The 19262-nt window shown below is 32.6% G+C and overlaps 2 protein-coding genes across 2 annotated transcripts in view; both read right to left on the reverse strand.

Moving 5' to 3' along the window:
- LOC128027777 (macrophage colony-stimulating factor 1 receptor) overlaps positions 1 to 8214 on the reverse strand; it is a 24494-nt gene extending 16280 nt beyond the window's left edge. The window contains exons 1-4 of the mRNA XM_052615641.1: positions 8085 to 8214; positions 2027 to 2308; positions 1645 to 1932; positions 621 to 757 (exon numbers count right to left, since the gene is read on the reverse strand). Of these exons, the coding sequence (XP_052471601.1) occupies positions 621 to 757; positions 1645 to 1932; positions 2027 to 2308; positions 8085 to 8133 (756 nt within the window). The 5' untranslated portion in view covers positions 8134 to 8214. The remainder of the gene's footprint in view (positions 1 to 620; positions 758 to 1644; positions 1933 to 2026; positions 2309 to 8084) is intronic.
- A 2843-nt stretch (positions 8215 to 11057) lies between these two features.
- The window catches only part of LOC128027781 (platelet-derived growth factor receptor beta), a 39129-nt gene continuing 30924 nt past the window's right edge, over positions 11058 to 19262 (reverse strand). The window contains exons 19-23 of the mRNA XM_052615649.1: positions 19119 to 19230; positions 17951 to 18050; positions 17635 to 17740; positions 14864 to 15129; positions 11058 to 13120 (exon numbers count right to left, since the gene is read on the reverse strand). Of these exons, the coding sequence (XP_052471609.1) occupies positions 13003 to 13120; positions 14864 to 15129; positions 17635 to 17740; positions 17951 to 18050; positions 19119 to 19230 (702 nt within the window). The 3' untranslated portion in view covers positions 11058 to 13002. The remainder of the gene's footprint in view (positions 13121 to 14863; positions 15130 to 17634; positions 17741 to 17950; positions 18051 to 19118; positions 19231 to 19262) is intronic.

Raw genomic sequence — 19262 nt, forward strand, 5'->3', positions numbered from 1 at the left:
GAACTTTACATTATATATTGTACACTATATGTGACCCTGGAGCACAAAAGCAGTCTTAAGTCGCTGGCGTATATTTGTTGTATAAATAACCAAAATAACATTGTATGGGTCAAAATTATAAGTTTTTCTTTTATTCCAAAATCATTAGGATATTAAGTAAAGAACATGTTCCATTAAGATATTTTTTTTTTATTTCCTACCGTTGATATATCAAAACATAATTTTTGATCAGCAATATGCATTGCTAAGAATTCATTTGCACAATTTCAAAGGTGATTTTCTAAGTATTTTGATTTTTTTGAACCCTCAGATTTTCTAATTGTTACATCTCCTCTAAATATTGTCCGATCTTAATAAACTACACATCAAAGATTAAAAAAATTAATACTTAAGACTGGTTTTCTGGTCCAGGGTCACATGTTGTATATTGTAATGTTTATTATTATTATTATTATTATTATTATTATTTCATAAATCAAGAATTGTTAATTGAGTTAATTGGACAATTAAATACGATACCATTGACATTTTAATCTATTGTTGGAGTTCTTATATTTTTATAGATTTTTATAGATATTTTTCTCAGATGCGATACTGAGCCCAGAGGTCAGAGGTCATACCTTTCTAGAGGAGTGCGTCCATGTGACGTTATAGTTAAAGTTGGGGTTGTTTGTGGTGCAGCTGATCTGAAATTTCTCTCCCACCAGTTTTACATACTCGCTTCTCTCCAGAAACACGTACGGTGGAGAACGTAATCCTGAATAAAGAAAGTATAGAGGAGTTATTAAATGGGTAGCTTTTATTATTGTACATATAATTGTACATTAAATGGTAATATTAATTAAATATTCATATATTATATAATCAATATGTCCCATGTATTCCCTTGAAATTTCAAGTCAGTATTTCAATAACACATTCAAATGTTCATAGTTCTTTTATGTTGGTTGATGGCAGGCAAACAAATAAAGATATTTTTAAAATGTAAGTGTTTACTTACATTTTAATTTGTTTTTATTTTAAAACTATTTATTTACTTATTTTACAATTTAGTTGATAGTTAGTTTTTCATCACCTGTATGTTGTGAAATCCTGTTGTACATTATTTATTCCGCGTAATAATAAATTGAAAACCTTTTTATTCGTAAATGTTTCAATTTATTCTTATTCTTAAAATATTTTTAATTTTTTTTTTTTTTTTTTTTTTTTTTTTGCTTTTAAAAACTTAAATAGCGTCTTTTGATACAGTGAATCTTGTACATCAGGGATTCCCAAAGTTTTTTTGACGGCCAAATAATAAATAAATAATTAAATAAATACATCATTAATATAAATGTAATTAATTTTCAATTATTAAACAACACAAGGTTTGCACAATTCTCTGATGTCTTTATTTATTTATTTCAATTTGACATTTGATAAAAAATGTTTTTGTTGATTATTAGTATTCATCAACTTCAGTTTGGCAAACCCTTTTGTGTATTTTTCATTCAGCAATAATAATAAATTGCAACATTTTGGAATCTTGTGAACTCTTTGTCTTTGAAACAAATCGTGAAATCACAAAATTTCTAAAGGTTTCGGCCTTGAGCTTTTTCTCCTCTGATTCATATGAAAGCAAACATGGGTTTCAATAAAACTCACGTTGAATGATGTTTATTGAGAATATCTTTGACGCTTTCTCAACTCCTTTGATTCTAGCTCTGCAAATGTAGTCGGCATTAAATCCAGGCTGAACATTGTGAATCAAGACGCCCTTTCTGGGGTCAAAGGTCACGTTCATGCCGTAGGGCACCGCTGAGCCGTTATCCATGCGGAAGGTGAAGTCTGTGGCATTGGGGTCGGTCAGAAGACACGGGATCATTAGATCTTCACCTTCTTTCCGTACATAACGGTGATTCGTACTCGGGGAGACGAAGAGAATTTGGGGATCTATAACCAACACAGATTCAACATTCAACATTCATTCTGCATTTATAAAATGTGTTTAGTTCAGAAGAATAACTGAAAGTGTTGGTTCACTCACCCCTGACAAACACATGAACCCAGGAGGACTCATTTGAATCATTTGTGTTAATATAGACGCACTTGTAAGTTCCTGTAAAATCCGCCGTGGCTTTATCCACATGGAAACTCCGGACATTTCCAATTTCCTTGGAGATGAATTTCTTGTGTCTGGCCATTCGGGGAAGCCATGTGACTGGACCGTCACCTTCACAGATCAGATGAAGAGGAGAACCAGAGTCGAGAATCAGATCCGTACCGACCAGAGCTCCAGAGTTCGGTCGGATCCGCGGCTCAGACCAACCTGCCAATCACAACACAGACAGAGACATAAACCTGTAAAACCTGACATTGTGCTCCTTGCTTTAAAAAGAGAGAAGAAATCCCAGTCCAAAAATGATTTAAATAACAAACAGATCACCAATTCCTTATACATTTTAAGATGTCCTATCTAAGAACAGTCTCTTCACCCTTATTCTAAAACCTTCACAATTTGTTAATACCTTAATTTCTAAAGGCAGCATATTCCATTCTTTTGAGCGTGAATATTTAAACGACCTTTGACCATACAGTGTCATATATCTACATAAATGAATATCCATAATGCTCTGTCTGGTAAAATGACCATGTCTTAACATTAACCTGAGAAAAAAAAAAGAATTGAAATATACCGGAGCCCTATCATTAATGATTTAATTTACCATTTTTTAATTTCCGTAATATGAATCTTCTTTTAATTGGTAAACAACCAATCTGTTGTCCACATAGCTAAAACAATTTAATCCTAAAACTACTCTTATCAATATATTCTGTGGTTTTTCTAACTTTATCATCCAAGTTCTGGATAAATCAGTCATCCACAAACAACACTCAAAATGCAACTGAACTAAGCCTGTAGCAAATACCATTAAACTATCTCTATCCAAAAAACAGCGTATCTAGCTATAAACTTAATTCTAGCATTCACTTTTACAAATAATTTCCACTAGCCTCACTTAAATTATTATCCAGAACACATCCGAGATAATTGTCAGATGTTATACTTCCAAATCATCCTCTTTACTTCATTTATAATTGGACCCAAAATGAATAGATTCTGTCTTTCCTAAATGTAATAAAATAGTATTTTCCGACAGCCAATCCCATGGGAAAAATGTTTTGCTCAGTGGTTGATTTTCCTAGGCTCAGGAGGCTTAGATGAGATTCTCATATATCTCTCATTTAAGAAGAGATCTCAACAACTTCACAAGGAGTGCATCAAGTCAAGTATTTGAAAGGCACTAAATAAAGCTGGTGAAATTAAAAATTCAGAGTTAATAGATTGATTGGAGGAGAAATTATGAGAAATATTTGAAATTTTAAAAAGATATCACTTTTGATATTTCGTTCCTATGGGATCCTTCACCTTAACTGACTCTTCACCTAACTTTTCTCAAATTTCATTAGTCTCCTTCTCAGAAGCCAGTAAAGCAGCATCATCGGCATATAATAATATATTACACTCACAAGCAGCCTGGATATCACTGATATACAGTATACTAAAACAAAAGGGGACCTAATACACTTCCCTGTGGGACTCTGCTGTAAACAGTTTTACTCTTAGAAAGCATCCCTCCAACTTCTACCTTTTGCTCTCTCTCTGATAAATACGAGGCCAGCCATGATTTAACTACAGTATATCCGAAAAACCCATAGCTCCTACTTTGTTCAGTAATATTAATTGGTTCACCGTATAAAGCTTTTTGTAGATCCAGCAGGTCCATTCCACACAAATTTACCTTTACTAGCTCTATTCTAATACAATCTGTCAAAAACAATAAGCGTCAGTTGAATATGACCTCCTAGAACCAAATTCATTAAATCATTAATCAGAAATCATTAATTAATCTATTCTTGCTGACATAATCAGACATTTGTTTATTGTCATATGTTTAGCGTTACATCACTTGCTCACCAATGGATCACCAATGTGTTTGTAAGAAACAAGTTTTTAACTTCAAATAGTTGCTAAAACATGAGTCCTCGTTTCATAATGACGTTTTCTCCAGTTAAAAAGTTGTCTTTTCTGAATTAGGAGAGAAATAAGCACAGATCATGCACCGTTTACAAGCCAAAACAGTTTTAGCAAATATGGTGGTGGATTTTGATGTGAGACTCAACAGGACTGGAGGCAGGATTTTTTTTTATTTATTTTTTTTTTTTTATAGACTAGATCTTAAAGTTTAAAAGTCTTGATTATGGATTTATTACAAACTCACAGCTTTTTCATTTCATAGAGATTAATTGATGGAATGGAGTCATGTGGATTATTGTGATTTTTTTGAATCAGCTGTTTGGACTCTCATTCTGACCAGTGTTAATTTTGACACGAAATTTTAATTTAGTTTTAGTCTTAGTCTTTTGACTATAATTCTTTTTAGTTTTAGTCAAGTTTTAGTCATCTGATTTGTTTTAATTTTAGTCTTATTTTAGTCGACTAAAATTGCTTGGTATTTTAGTCGACTAAAATAAGACTAAAATCAATAACAGATTTACTAGACAATTTTTTACAGCTGGTATAGGAAACAAACTTAACCAAAATATATAAAACACAAATTCAACTTTATTTCAACACAACTGTGTCTTTATTTCGATTCAAAAGCTTTTAAGCAGCAACAAACACTGTCATGATAATGTAAACAATAACTAGCTGCCAATTGACCATCAATAAAAGAAAAATAACGTTAGGTCCAGGACCTTAAAGCTTACAGCTGAGCTGAACAATAAGTGCATACATTTAAAGTAAATATTTAATAAGTTGGGTGGATAAAAAAAGTAACAAGATTTTATAAGGTATTCATTTGTCTAGCAATATTGTATGTTTTAAATACTACAATATTGCTAGATTAGTATGTATAATGATAGGATGTGAACGTTTCACATGACTAATATAGAAATATGTGTGATATTGTCAACAAGTAGAACATTATAAAATATACTAAACATTAGTATTAATCAAATGTATGTATCATAATATTACATATTAGTATTGTGCTCTCATCTAATTTGAAGAAGGGGCTATTTTACAGTACTTTTCAGTTCGTAATATTTAATGCTACAACATCTACGCACTGCAGTATTCCAATTTTGCTTAGCTCAATAAACAAAAGAACATCGTTGTGAAATTACATTTGAGAAAATGTCCAGGTGGCTCGTCTGTAAATGTCTTTTCAAATTGGTTGTGTTCTTGCCACGAATGAGCGCTCCGCGTGCTTTACGCTTTGTTTTGTTTTGTTCGTCGTCAAACGCGAAGTGAGCTGTGGACATTTTGTCGCTCTTTTAGACATCACCTCTTCGAATGCCGACTTCCCAGGAGCTCATTTAAAAACTGAAAACCTTCGCTTCACGTCTCAATAAGTCAGGCTCGGATTGGTTCTCTTCTCTCATGCAGTCTCGCCTATTCCGTTTAACAGGTGTCCTGACTTTTGTTCATTCCTCGCATCTCTCCCGTCGGCTGATTTGATTTTCGTCACAGTCTATTTTCGTCTCGTTTATTCGTTGACGATAATGTCAATCAATTTAGTCATAGTTTTAGTCTCCATCAGACTGATGGAGACTAAAACTATGACTAAATTGACATCAGTACCTTCTTTTTTTAGTTTTCGTTTAGTTTTCGTCCGCAAAAATATATTCGTGACGAAAATAATGACGAAAATATTTAGTCAACAAAATTAACACTGATTCTGACGGCACCCATTCATTGCAGAGGATCCATTGATGAGGAAGTGATGGAATGCTACATTTCTCCAGATCTGTTCCGGTGAAGAAACAAACTCATTTACATCTCGGATGGCGGAGGGTGACTACATGTTCAGCAAAAAGTTAATTTTTGAGAAACATTTTCCCTTAAAATGGAAACACTCAGCGTCATTTAGTCTTTCTTTACATCATGGGGCTGATTGCATAAACTATTCTTAAAAGGTTTAGTCATCTAGTTTCTTCATGACTGGTCTTAACGTTTTAAAGTCAGCTACAAAAAGGTAGATTGGTATAATGTGAATAATGAGAAGAGAAATTAAAGCTGTGTGTGTGTGTGTGTGTGTGGTGAGACAACATGTGGAGCCAGTGATCTGCATTGCGCAATGAACCCAAACATCCTGATCCTTCTCTCACTTCTGCTTCCCATCTGACGCACAAACCAGAATCATTGAGACTTTTTCCCCATCATATTTAAAAGCGTTTAATCAAGCCATACTGAGAATTTAACATTAATTAATCAACCAATTTACAATATACAAAATTCCCCAAATCCAGTTTAGTAGATTACAAAAATGTATGTTCTTCCTCAGTATTTTTGTCACTTTCTATTGCAAAAATTGGATGCATTTACTTGAGATGCAAACAACAGAATTAGAAGTATGTTTATTATTTAAACAAGAATAAATATCTGACAACAGGGTACATTGAATTTTTACTTAATTCAAACTGAAAATAAGTATATTTTTTCTGACTTCGTTGGCACAATTTGGAAGATGTTATTGTTTAATTTTTCAGAATATTTAAAGGCACACTGTGCTCACAGACATCTTAAAAGTGCTGGAATCATGTGTTAAAAAAATCCCCCCAAAATGAGTCATGGACAGTATAACCAGTCTTCATATTTTATAGGAAATAATTTCTTACTATGTTCAGATTATCAATTATGTAGTTGAATATAAACTCTCAAACCTATAATGCACAGAAGAACTGCTCACATGACGATAACTGACTAAACTGAGTTTTCATCCATATCAAACATAACTGCAAAAGTATATTGAATAATAATTCAACATTAATATCAGCAGCATGATCACTGTAATCATTTTCTGATCTTGTGGGACAAAAGCCGACATGTCAAATCTGCCTCAGAACCGATTTCAGAAACATTGAGAAACAAACGTCTGCAGAGACAAGAGGCAGATCAAGAACCACTTCACATCCATATAAAAACAGGATTCTTCATGTGCAGGCAGACATTTTGTAAAATAAATTGATCTCTTCATACTTCTGAAGATTTAAAGCAGAGTAACGTCTCATTTAAGTATTAAATTTGTCTCTCATTTTGGGCTTTTTCAAACTAGTGGAAGGAATACATCCAAAAGACACTGTTAAGTGTTTCTTTTATAGCACTTTGTCTGTTTGTGTCAAATTACAATACATATTTTTAAAGGCCATTTTCTCAAAATTATTATTTTCTCCAGCACCGAGCCATAAATCTCCACTTCAGTAGCATTTACACACACCAAACTTTACATTTGTATTCCTGTCTATATTCTGAAGGTTTTTACAGAGGGATTTGTTCATATATATACTTCCCCTGATTATATATAACATTTTATTCCCCCCCCAATTATGAAAATATATTGTTTTTTGGCTGTTCAAAGTATTTTCTGACTTATGGAGTGAAAAAAAAGATACCCAGAATTCCCTCTGTGAAAACATTTGACTCTAATATTTCATGTCAAAAAAAATTAACAAAAATTTCGAAACTGACTTCATCTAGTTTTCAGATTTTTGTAAAAGACATTTCATTAAACAATGCCTCATTTGCATATTAAAAAATATATATTTTTAAACCTTGTAATACAATTTTTTTTTTTTTTGCAATAATCAATGTTATCAATCAACTTGTTAAGTAATGTGATAACTATTAGTTTGTTTTATTTATTTTTTTACACCATTTACCTGCAGTGTCTCGCCTTAAAAGAATTCAAGTCAGAAGCAAATGCACACGTTTTTTGTTACTACTCGTTTCCGAATGATCAAAGAACTTTTAAAAGTAACATTCGCAAAATGATAAAATGGAAGGAAAATTAAAAACATTTTTAATCCATTTAAGTTCTGGGAACATTAAAAAAAAAAATAATGTTTTCATAACTTAATGGAAACTTTAAGAAAATGTTCTTAGAATATATTTTTTGGAACTTTGTGGGAACATTGTTTTGAAATGTTCCTAAAACGTTTTCCAGTCATAATTAAAAAGTTTTAAATGTTACAACAAATGAATTCGATCTCATCTGTTATTTTTGATCTTACAGTAAGGTAAGTGCTGATTTTCTCACCCTGAGCTTGAGCGAACAGGATCCCGCAGACGAGCAGGAGCGCAAACATCTCTGAGCGGCTCCTGTTCAATAGTTCATCAGCGTTTAAGAGGAAATAAGGACTGATCCTTTCGTCCTTCAATGCAGACTTCTCATTTCTGTCTTGACAGGATATGGCAACAGTGCGTGGCAAATCAGCTGACCATGCAACAATCCTAGAAACTACACCAAAAAAATATATAATAATAATAATATTGTGAAAATTAAGTCTATTAGTGTGTCCAGAAATCATGTAAATCATTCATCAAAATTAAGCAAAACCGAAAATAACAAGCACACTTATTTATTATTATTATTATTATTTTATATTTTCTAGTACAAATATCTAAACCACTTTATATCAAGAATTATTTACTGCTAAATTACTATTTATAAATCTTGTTTTCAGATAGACTGATCAAAATGAAGTTTACATTTAAAACATGAAAAACTGGGTCAGAAAAATCAAGATTATTTTTCTTACCTATGGGGGTTTTTTTCTTCTTGTCTTAAGCATAAACTATCAGAAAACAAGACTTGTACAACGTGTGCATAATTATAAGGCATGTTGATATTCTGATCATATTTAAAATGTTACTTGATTTTAGTGCTGCATTCGACAATATAGACCATGACATACTCTTAGGCAGATTGGCATTACGGTGGTTTAGATCGTGTAGAGTGACTATATTTTAGTTTTCCAAAAAGAGGATAGTGGGTGTGTGTGGGTGAGGGGCTGGGGTGTGGTTGGTTGGTGGTTAAAAGTAGTGCCTAATGTAGCGCAATGACCATGACCAAATATCAACATTATACAAAAAAATATGTGATTTCCATACATAAAATATTTTTTTTACTGTCAATGGTGTGCATATTGATCATAAACACAGCTAAAAAGCATCCTACCAGTGGCCCTCCTTCACTGTTAAAACTTAACATCTAGTACAGTTTCATCATATTTAGAATACAAAATCAAAATCAATACAAGCATTTCAATCAAATTTATGCAAGATTTTAAACCTTTGACCCATAGGAAAAAAATCAGTCCATGGCAAGAGTTTAAAAGCAGCACAATTCCAAGGAAAGGAAAAACTTGGACATGACAGCCCTGCATGCATTAAACACGGGCTACAGGAGTCAGATTTTACTGATCGCGAGATGAAAGGAGAGGTGAATGACAGATCATGCTGGAGGATTTGCTGCTCAAAGATCCTGAGCTCAAAGAGTGTGTGATCGCGAAATCGAAAGTGAACCTCATTCAAAAGAGATTTAAATAGCCTACTCCACATATTGATGGCAGATCCCTGATGCGCGAAAATAGTATGCCATTTAATGCTTTTGGGAGCAGGCGATAATGATCAGAAATTCGGCTGGAGCAAACTGTTCCTCACAGGGCTCTAAAGCATTTTTTTAGGTCCGAAAAAAGAGGACATGTTTGGGAAAACGAGGACATATGGTAAGATCGTACTTAGCAGACAGTTACCATTTTGTCTGCTTAAATAGTGAAAAATCCAAGTTAACATTAATAAATTAAGGGATGCCACAAGGATCAGTGTCAGGCCTTCTGTTATTTTCAATATACATCCTGCCACTTGGCAACATTATTAGGAAACATAGAATTACTTTCAAATGCTATGCCGATGATACTCAGTTATATATTTCGTCAAGACCAGATGAAATTTCTAAACTATCCAAGTTGACAGAATGTGTTAAAGATAACTGTATGATTCTATTATCTTGCACTGTTAATTTGTGAAACGAACATTACCTGGACACATTCACTTCTGCTTTGTAATTTAGACACATGCATTTTCTGTAAAGCTGCTTTGAAATGTGTATTGTAAAAAGCGCTATACTGTACAAATATTGAACTGAATATTTTCCAAGCAAATTTTGCCAATTTCAAACCATATCAATCGTAATAACTACTATTCAGTTAGTATTTGATCATTTATAAGTGATATATGATTGTGCATGAAGGCTGGAAAAGAAGAAAATAAATAAATAAATAATAATAAATATATATATATATCATATATTTCATCTGTTATTAATATTTAAAGCTTTGTTTCGATGAAAAATAGTTTTTTTAATAGCTTTAGTTTCAGTTTCAAAACCAGTTTATGCTTTAAAAAATGTGGTAAGAAAAATCAATGAATGAACAAACATTTGTGCTTGTCATAAGCATAAACTCACTTAAATGTAATCATTTTTATAAGAAAAAAAGGTTTACCTGAATGTCAGTGAATCTTAAGATTGAGACGAGAAGATCTTCATCAAAGCTCCTGCAGCGTGTTGATGATCTCTGATCTGAAGCTCAATCTGAGCTTGAACAGGCCTCAGTCGGTCCATGTTGGGTTTTCCGTCTAAACCACTGTACTCAAGTGAAACGAATGAGTCCCTGATCATTGATCAGTCTCTCCATGACCTCCTGAACAAAACACTCCTGTGTTCATTCAGCCCCATGACCAGTGTTTACATGTGAACAACAGGCCATCAACAGCTTCTTTAATATCACATGAAGAAAGACTCCAGCTGTGTTTGCCTCTAATCAGTTTTGTTCACTTTAAGGCTTTTCTGTTGCTTTTGTCTGCAGAAGGAAATACATTATTTCCAGTATAATCCATTAAACTGACATCTCAAAAGTCTTCAGTGAGATGTACTGAAATCATATCCTGAAGACAAACCAGGATTTCTTTGCCTAAAACATTACAGTATTAGTTTGATAGAGTTTTTTTTTTGTTTTTTTTTTTCAGTTTTAGTATTATGGTTAAGTTATGATAAACCCATAAGAAATTAAAACTGCACAGCTCTTGTTAATCTCTAACAACTAAATTAGGAACAAACTGAGCCTTTTGCTAAAGTCTGTTGTTTCTGGGGCAAAGTTGATACCGTAGAGCATAACTTACACCTCCATTAAATCTCCAAAAGCATGAAAGAACGACCACTGAAAGATGATTAAAGAATGTATCACAGATTTATTTTTGATCATACATAGAATGTGTAAAAGAGCAATGTACAAAATATCTATACAAAAATATACTTGTAAACATACATAAAGCTTTGGTACCTTAGAGTGTGTAACTTGACTATGTGATATAAGTACTGACATGTGCAATGTATTAAGGCCTTGTGCATACATACGAACGCCTAGGGTTAAAATCAATAATAAACAAGACAAGCAGACAAGACGAAGCCTTTATGTTCACCTTCTCAAACTGTGTTTGGATATATTAAATGTTTGCATGAAATAAAGTTCAATTTTAAGTACTCAAACACTGTGTGGATGATACTGAACTAATCATTTGAGGATGAAAAACCTGGGCTGCATGTAAAGTTTCATCTCAGTGGAAGAAACCTGCCAAGAGCATGTCAAATGATCTCCAATATAAAATGTTTTGGATGGAAAACATCTACTAAATTATGTCTTTCTGATGTACCATGAGTCATTTAGATATACTTTCTACTGTACAGAGACAGAGTCAGTTCAGATATGCTGTCAGTATGACTCTGTAATATGCCTTGTGTTCTGAATGGAAGCTTGTTTCCAACATGGGATTAAAAAAAAAGAGATTACTGAATTATGTGACGAACTCATAATTGTGGGGGGAAAGTCAGAATTGCGAGACAAACTTGTAATTGCAGGGGAGAAGTCTGAATTATGAGATATAAACTCCTAACTGTGAAGAAAAAAGTCAGATATGTGATATAAACTAACATTTGTGAAATAAAAGGCAGAATTATGTGAAGAAAAATGTCAGATTTGTGACATATACTTTGCAAAAGAAAAAAGTCTGAATTAGGAGATATAAACTCATAATTGTGGGAAAAAAAATCAGAATTGTGAGACAAACTTGTAATTGCTTGGGGAAAAGTCTGAATTATGAGATATAAACTCATAATGTGGGGAAAAAAGTCAGAATTGGGAGACAAACTTATAATTGCAGGGATAAAGTCTAAATTTATGAGATATAAACTGCTACCTGGTAAGAAAAAAGTCAGATTGGTGATATAAACTAACATTTGAGAGAAAAAAGTCTGAATTATGAGATATAAACTCCTAACTGTGAAGGAAAAAAGTCAGATTTGTGACATAAACTAACATTTGTGAAAGACAAAAGTCGGAATAATGAGATATAATGTAAAATATAAACTTGCAATTACCTTTTTTTATTATTATATTATACATCTCGCAACTCTTAGTTTTATATCTCACAATTTTATTTTTCTCAGAACTGCCAGATTACTTCTCGCAATTCTGAGTTTATATCTCATAATTCTGACATTTTCTCAGAGTTGCATGGAAAAAAAGGGATTTTGAGATAAACTTCACAATTACCTTTATTTATTGATTTATTTATTTTTGTCCATGGTGGAAACAGGCTTCCATGGTTCTGTTGGATCCATTTGTGGAATGTAAAAATAGAAACTTAAATCACAAATAATCACATGCATGTGTATAATCTATTTGCTGCAATCACTCATAAACATTAAAGTGCAAGTTTGCTACAAGAATCTTGACAAAAAAACTGATGTTAAAATTAAGTCAAAGACAGCTGTCTGAACATAAAAATGAAATATGGACTCAATTTAAAAATGCTGAGATTGATTTTAACACAAAAAGTACAATATAGCACATCATATATGTTTGCTGATTGACACTCTGAAGTTTGATTTGAAACCTAACACAACTAATGTACGTATCATCTGATTGTAGCTTTGCCTTCTGCAGTTTTAAATACTGCATTGTACCACTTTAGTAAAAAAGAATACAACCTCAACCTTCACAGATGGTCTTTAAGGGCACATGAGGAAATCTAGCATATCATTCTGATGCATTTGATAAAAATCTGCTCAAAATGTACATTAAAATTACTTCATGATGACAGGAAGCCGAAGTATGTCACAGGAAGCTCTCCTCCACTTCTGGGCTTCCAGAATGATCTGGCAGCAGCTCCTCGTGCTCGGGTTCGGTGCTCGGGGTTTCCATCGAGACCGTCTCCTCATCAGAACTTAACAAGCTTTAGAAGAGAAAAAAAGAGCACCTTTAACATCACAATAACACACACACACAGTTATAAAGTCTGAACCTCCAGGAGGAGCCTTTAACAAAGAGTACATTATTTAAAAGAGGATTTCTGGGTTACTGCATTACTGGAAGTCATTTTACATCCATATAAAAGACAAGGGGCCCGATTTTAACCATCTAAATGTAAAGTGTAAAGCGCACGGCGCAGGTGCACTCAGGGCATGTCCAAATCCACTTTTCTATTTTAACGACGGGAAAACAGTTGGCGCGCCAGGGCGAATGGTCAAAACGGGTTGTCCCTATTTTCTTAATGAGTAATGGACGTTTTTTGGGGCGTAACTTGCAATAAACCAATCAAAGTCTCATCTTCCATTCCCTTTAAGAGCCAGTTGCGCTCGTTCCATGACGGCTTTGCTATTTACACGGCAGAATTTGGCAAGCGCAAAGACAGAACGCGTCTCCGAGATGAAACGGAGCTGCTCGTGTGCAAGCAAATAGATAGTCTAAATCTGATAAATGTGTTTATATATATAAATATATTGTATATATATTTAGCCTACAAAAAAAAAAAAATCTTATGCATTGCAATCCTTTAAATTTTAATATGTGGCATGTTTGTGTGCTGCTGTGCGTCCCTGTGTTTAATAAGCAGCGTGTACGCTCTTTAAAAAACAAAGAAAAAACATTGAGCCAGACTTTAGACCAGGTTTGAGGTGGTCTATGGCGCAGTCCATTTTCAGCTCCTGAAAATAGCATTGCCCCAGCAATGCGCCTGAACACACCTCTTTTTTAGACCAGGACGCCCATGGGCGCAAAAATGAGCGCAAATGCATTTGCTAATTAAATGATGTGGCGCTGGACTGCGCCGAAACTAGCAAACACACTTGCATTGTGCCTTGCATCGCATTGCGCCAAGTGTATTACAGGGCCCAAGATCTTTAAAGAAAAGTTAGTAATTAATCTCCTGATGAACTATATGTAATATAAAATATATAAAATGATAAAACAGTATAAATAAATAGTATTGAAAACTGAGACCAAGTATTACAACACTTTGTCGTTGTCAAAAATCAGAGGGACATATTCATAATCCATGTGATAAATTATTTGTTATAAATACAGTATTTATATTATATTATATCTAAATATAATAATTAATATTAATAACATTGTATTATATTCTATTTCTATGATATACTCAATTTGATCATATTGCATTAATATTTTTATTATATTAATAATATAAATATATATATAGCCTTTGTTTTATTATATTTTCTATTATATAAATTACAGTATATCTGATATATGTATATACAGCATACACACACACACACATACTGATACTGATAATTCATCACTTTAATATTAGATATTTTTATATTAATTATCTTTTATATTTTATCATATTAAATGATCAAAAAGTATTAATATTGTTTATAAAAAAACATTGAACACACATGACAAACAAATTTATACCATGGATGCATATGTTGCTTGACCATATAAATTCACTTTAAATCAGTCAATCAATCCATCAATCACAGTTTAAGTACACGCTCTCATTCTCATGTTAAAATGACTTCCATTTGCACAGATGAACAGATTAATCATGCGCTTCTTGAATAAAAAGGAGAAGTGGTCCCCCCGTGTAAGGAAGAGGCGATGTCTCATCTTTCCTTCATCCTCTGCGGTCATCTAATTTATTTTTGAGCACACATGAAGTCAGCGTTACCTCGAGGGGATTTCCGTCAGCACCATCCCATCGTCCTGGGTCTCCTCCTCCGGTTTGGGGTCAGGGATGGGGATGATGTACTCGTTATGTGGAGCCTCAGCGGTGTCTCCGTCAGCCTGCGGGCGCGGGACAGGGTTCGGGCTCAGATCTGAGGAGGGAGACTGAGGAGGGAAGGTTCCCGGGAATGGAGACGGGACACGTGGCTTCACACGGGCCACTGCGGGGTGATCACTCTTCAGAAAGCTGTCGCTGACCTGACAGTACCTCTGAGGGGACACATGATGAGGATGATGCTTAATCTATGGTTTTTACCTGATCTCTGATCAGTTTTATACATTTGTGAACATTTAAATCACAGATTTGTTTTCCAATTGGTTTGTAAAAGGTGTTTTTTATGCATATTTTGCTTCAAATTCCTTCCCTTATTAGCTATTGCTCAAAAGTTTAGAATAAAATAAATCACTCTTCTCAGCAAGGGTGCAAGCTTAGTTTGGTTCAGAGTGAAAGTACTTTAGCAAAAGTTTAGGAATATTATAATTAGAATTTACTTACAACATATGAGGTTTATATTTATACCATAAAATATAGTTCGCTGTCATTCTTAAATAAAAGATTGCTCCCATTTAAACAGAGTACTGATGCATTTGAGTTTCACTGAATGTTAAAGTTTCCTTTTCATTGTGTGATTTTATAAAGTACTTAAGTGAAAGTCATATATCTGAATCCATAGGCTCCGATTTATGTTTCTGCCGGTTGCTGCCCCCCCTCCACAATTAAACTAAATATATAGCGGCTCTGATGAATAAAGTGAAAACGAAAATGAAAAAAGGGTTAATTGGGCCATTAAATTTGTTGCATCAGATTTCTTTGTACAAGTTTTTACAGCATTCAGAGGCGTTCAGATGAGTCATGGCTGAAATGTCTGAGTTTTGTTGAGTGTGTGTGTACTGACTGAATTCTGCACTCTCACATTTTCTCATCACTGATAATAATGTTCTGTGATAATCTAAATGTTCTTGCTTTCTGCATATCATTTATACACTGTTTGAGTAACCGTGGAAATGAATGGGTCATAATTGTATCTTGCAATGTGTTTAAAACTCCACTATTTTTGAAAATAGGCTCAGAACTTTTAGGTAGAATAGGTAGAACTTTTAGCTTAGCTTAGCATAGATCATTGAATCGGATTAGACCGTTAGCATCTCCCTCAAAAATGACCAAAGAGTTTCAATATTTTTCCACTTTTCTTCCTATTTAATACTTACATTGTGTGCTAAGACAGACGGAAAATTTAAAGTTGCGATTTTCTAGGCCAGTATGACTAGGAATTATACTCTCATTCCGGTGTAATAATTATATTAATAATTTATTCTGTTATAAAAATGGCAACAACAAAAAAAGGTGTTAGTCATTAAGAAAATATAGAAAAAATCTTATAGAATACTAATTATTTATTATTGTCCAACAGCAATTAAAAGGCAGAGATAAGAAAAAAAAATATCAACAATATTTATAATAATAATAATATATTATTAATAATATATTATTTAATAATAATATATTATTTATAATTTATAATAATATAACCTATAGGTATGAATATATATATATATATATATATATATATATATATATATATATATATATATATATATATATATATATATAGACATTTCTGTCCCATGTTCTGAAATCCCCTGTGTGGGAGTTTTTAGTGAGTAATCAGCTTGGTGAAATTTAAATTAAATCTCTGTGTATGGGACCTGAGGTTTGTATAGTCCACAAATCAAATATATTGTTTAAATTGTTATTGCCTTGAGTTATTATTTTGGAATAAGTGTAAAATACTTAAAACACTTGACATTCATACTTGGCATTAATAAGAATATTGAATTATCTGGTCGCTGAATCATTTTTGGTTTGACTGTATATCCTTCGGTTATTTACACACACCAGTATTGTTATCGGTGCATCCCTAGTCAATACGATTATGAGCTTAACTGCATTATTTTGAATGAAGTATTACATTTGAATGAGGCAAAGTTAAATTGCAATATTTCCAAAAACCCATTAGAATTGCATAATGAGGGCGCATGTAAACGCATTCAATGTTTCTAACTTATCAAAGCTGTGCACTTCTGTTTTTCAAATAAAACCAAATAATCCACACTTAAGAGGAATTCAACAGATTTCATTTGAGTTCATTATGATATGAAGGGACATGATTTTGATACCTCAGAGATATATGTATATATATATATATATATATATATATATATATATATATATATATATATATATATATATATATATATATATATATATATATATATATATATATATATTTGTATATTTAGTTGCAGTTAATTCAGTACCTTAAGTTAAACTAAATGGAAATAAGAAATACTTTCATAGCAAATAATTTAAATAATGTAAGTAAAAAAAAATGTATTTCATGTTATTTCAAGTCATATTTTTTTACAATTTATCAATATAATTGCTTTGTGACTTTTCATTTTCATAGTTTATTCATATCATGACAGAAGGTCTGTTTAAAATGTGTCAGCGTTTCTCAATTGAATATTTAAATTCCTTCCCATTCAAATTTACATTTAAGTTCTGCCTCTCTCCGAATGTTCCTTTGTGTGATTTCAGAAAGTAGCAAAAATCATCACCACAGAATTACTGAGAAAATGAATATTCCAATTCGAATTTCTTCACAAATCTATGCAGTAAGCATCAGCTAATGAAAGAGGGAACATAAAGGAAACCTTTTTATATCCGTCTGACAGCATGTTCCCCATTGTGTGCACCAAAAAGGAGAACTCCGGACGCTTCTCGAACTTCTCATCCCAACATTTCCTCATGACCTCATAACTGCAGAGGAACAAAACCACAAGCATTCACACCAAATCCGCCGAATCATTCACAAAAACCACAAGAAATGTCCAGGATTTCTTTTTTAAAACAAACCTGCTTGTTACTATGCACTTAGACCTTATTTACTGTATGACTGTAGAACTCGAGCATATGTGTAATAATAATCATGTAGCAACACTTGTTTATGTATTTGTCATTCAGACATACATGTCTTCGGAGGCGTACGAGGGTTTGGTCATGCGGTATCCTCTCTTCAGAGCGCTGTAAAACAACTCATTCATGGGCAGGTCTGGATACGGGGTTCCTCCTGCAAAATCACACACAAAAATCACCAATAAAGACAGATTTTCACATTTCAAAAAGCAGAAACGCTGGGAGTGAAAGAACAGGAAGTGAGTACTGACAGAACATGCTTAAAATGAATTGTTATAAATCTCTTATAGACAAAAATAAATAAATAAGTATTTGGTCATTCTTTACTATTAGGTTCAAGTTGTTAAAATAGTTAACTACATTTCTATGAGCTAAAAAAAAATTATATTTTAATCTTAGTTAATGATCATTTTAACATTACATTATTAAAACCAAAGGGTTGTGTCTGTTATATTATTTAATGGACCTGAGCTAACACAAACTATAACAATTAACAGTTATATTTGTATTAATGTTAACAAAGATTAATAGTGTTATTTTAGTGTAACTGAGATACTACGATAACTTGTATTAATATTTTGAATGTTTTTATTTTTATGTTTATATCTTAATCTTGAAGTTTAAGTAATTGTGTTTTTTAATGTCTATATACATTTTTTAAAGTTAATTTAAATTATAATATTACATTTGTACAACTTCAGCTGCCCAAAAGTAAAAGTAATTTCCATTTCCATTACATTTATACTAGTGTTATATTAGTATCAGTGATATACAATTTTTTTGTACATATTTTGAATAAGATTTGAATTTTATATTTTCTATATATTTTAGTTATAGCTTTTGTCATTTAAAAAAAAATATATATAATCTCTATGGTGTTTCTTAATTTTTTATTTCCTAATTTTTGTTAAGTACTTTCATTTACACTAAATGAAAATGAGAAAATGTTGCCAAAATGAAATCAGTTTTCTATTTTAAGTTACAAAAATGTTCTATGGATTTATTTTTTTTATCAAAAATAAAGAGCGACTTTCATTGCATTCAATCTATAAATGTTTTCAAAGCGTGCATTCCCCTGGAAATCAACCCCATGCTTGCTCAGAACACACATTTCAGCTAAAACATACTTTATTGTTCATTTCTATTTGGGAGACTAAAATGAAACCTTTATTTTCCCAAATCACATAGACAGTGTGGAGAAAGAATAGGGGAACAGACTGACCCAGAGTGAAAATCTCCCACAGTAAGATGCCGTAGGACCAGACGTCACTCAGCGTGGTGTACAGGTTATGAAAGATGCTCTCCGGCGCCATCCACTTCAGAGGAAGAAACGTCTGCAGACAAACACACAGACCTTTTAATCAGC

This window comes from Carassius gibelio, chromosome A14 (assembly GCF_023724105.1).
Source record: "Carassius gibelio isolate Cgi1373 ecotype wild population from Czech Republic chromosome A14, carGib1.2-hapl.c, whole genome shotgun sequence".
Classification (NCBI taxonomy): Eukaryota; Metazoa; Chordata; class Actinopteri; order Cypriniformes; family Cyprinidae; genus Carassius; species Carassius gibelio.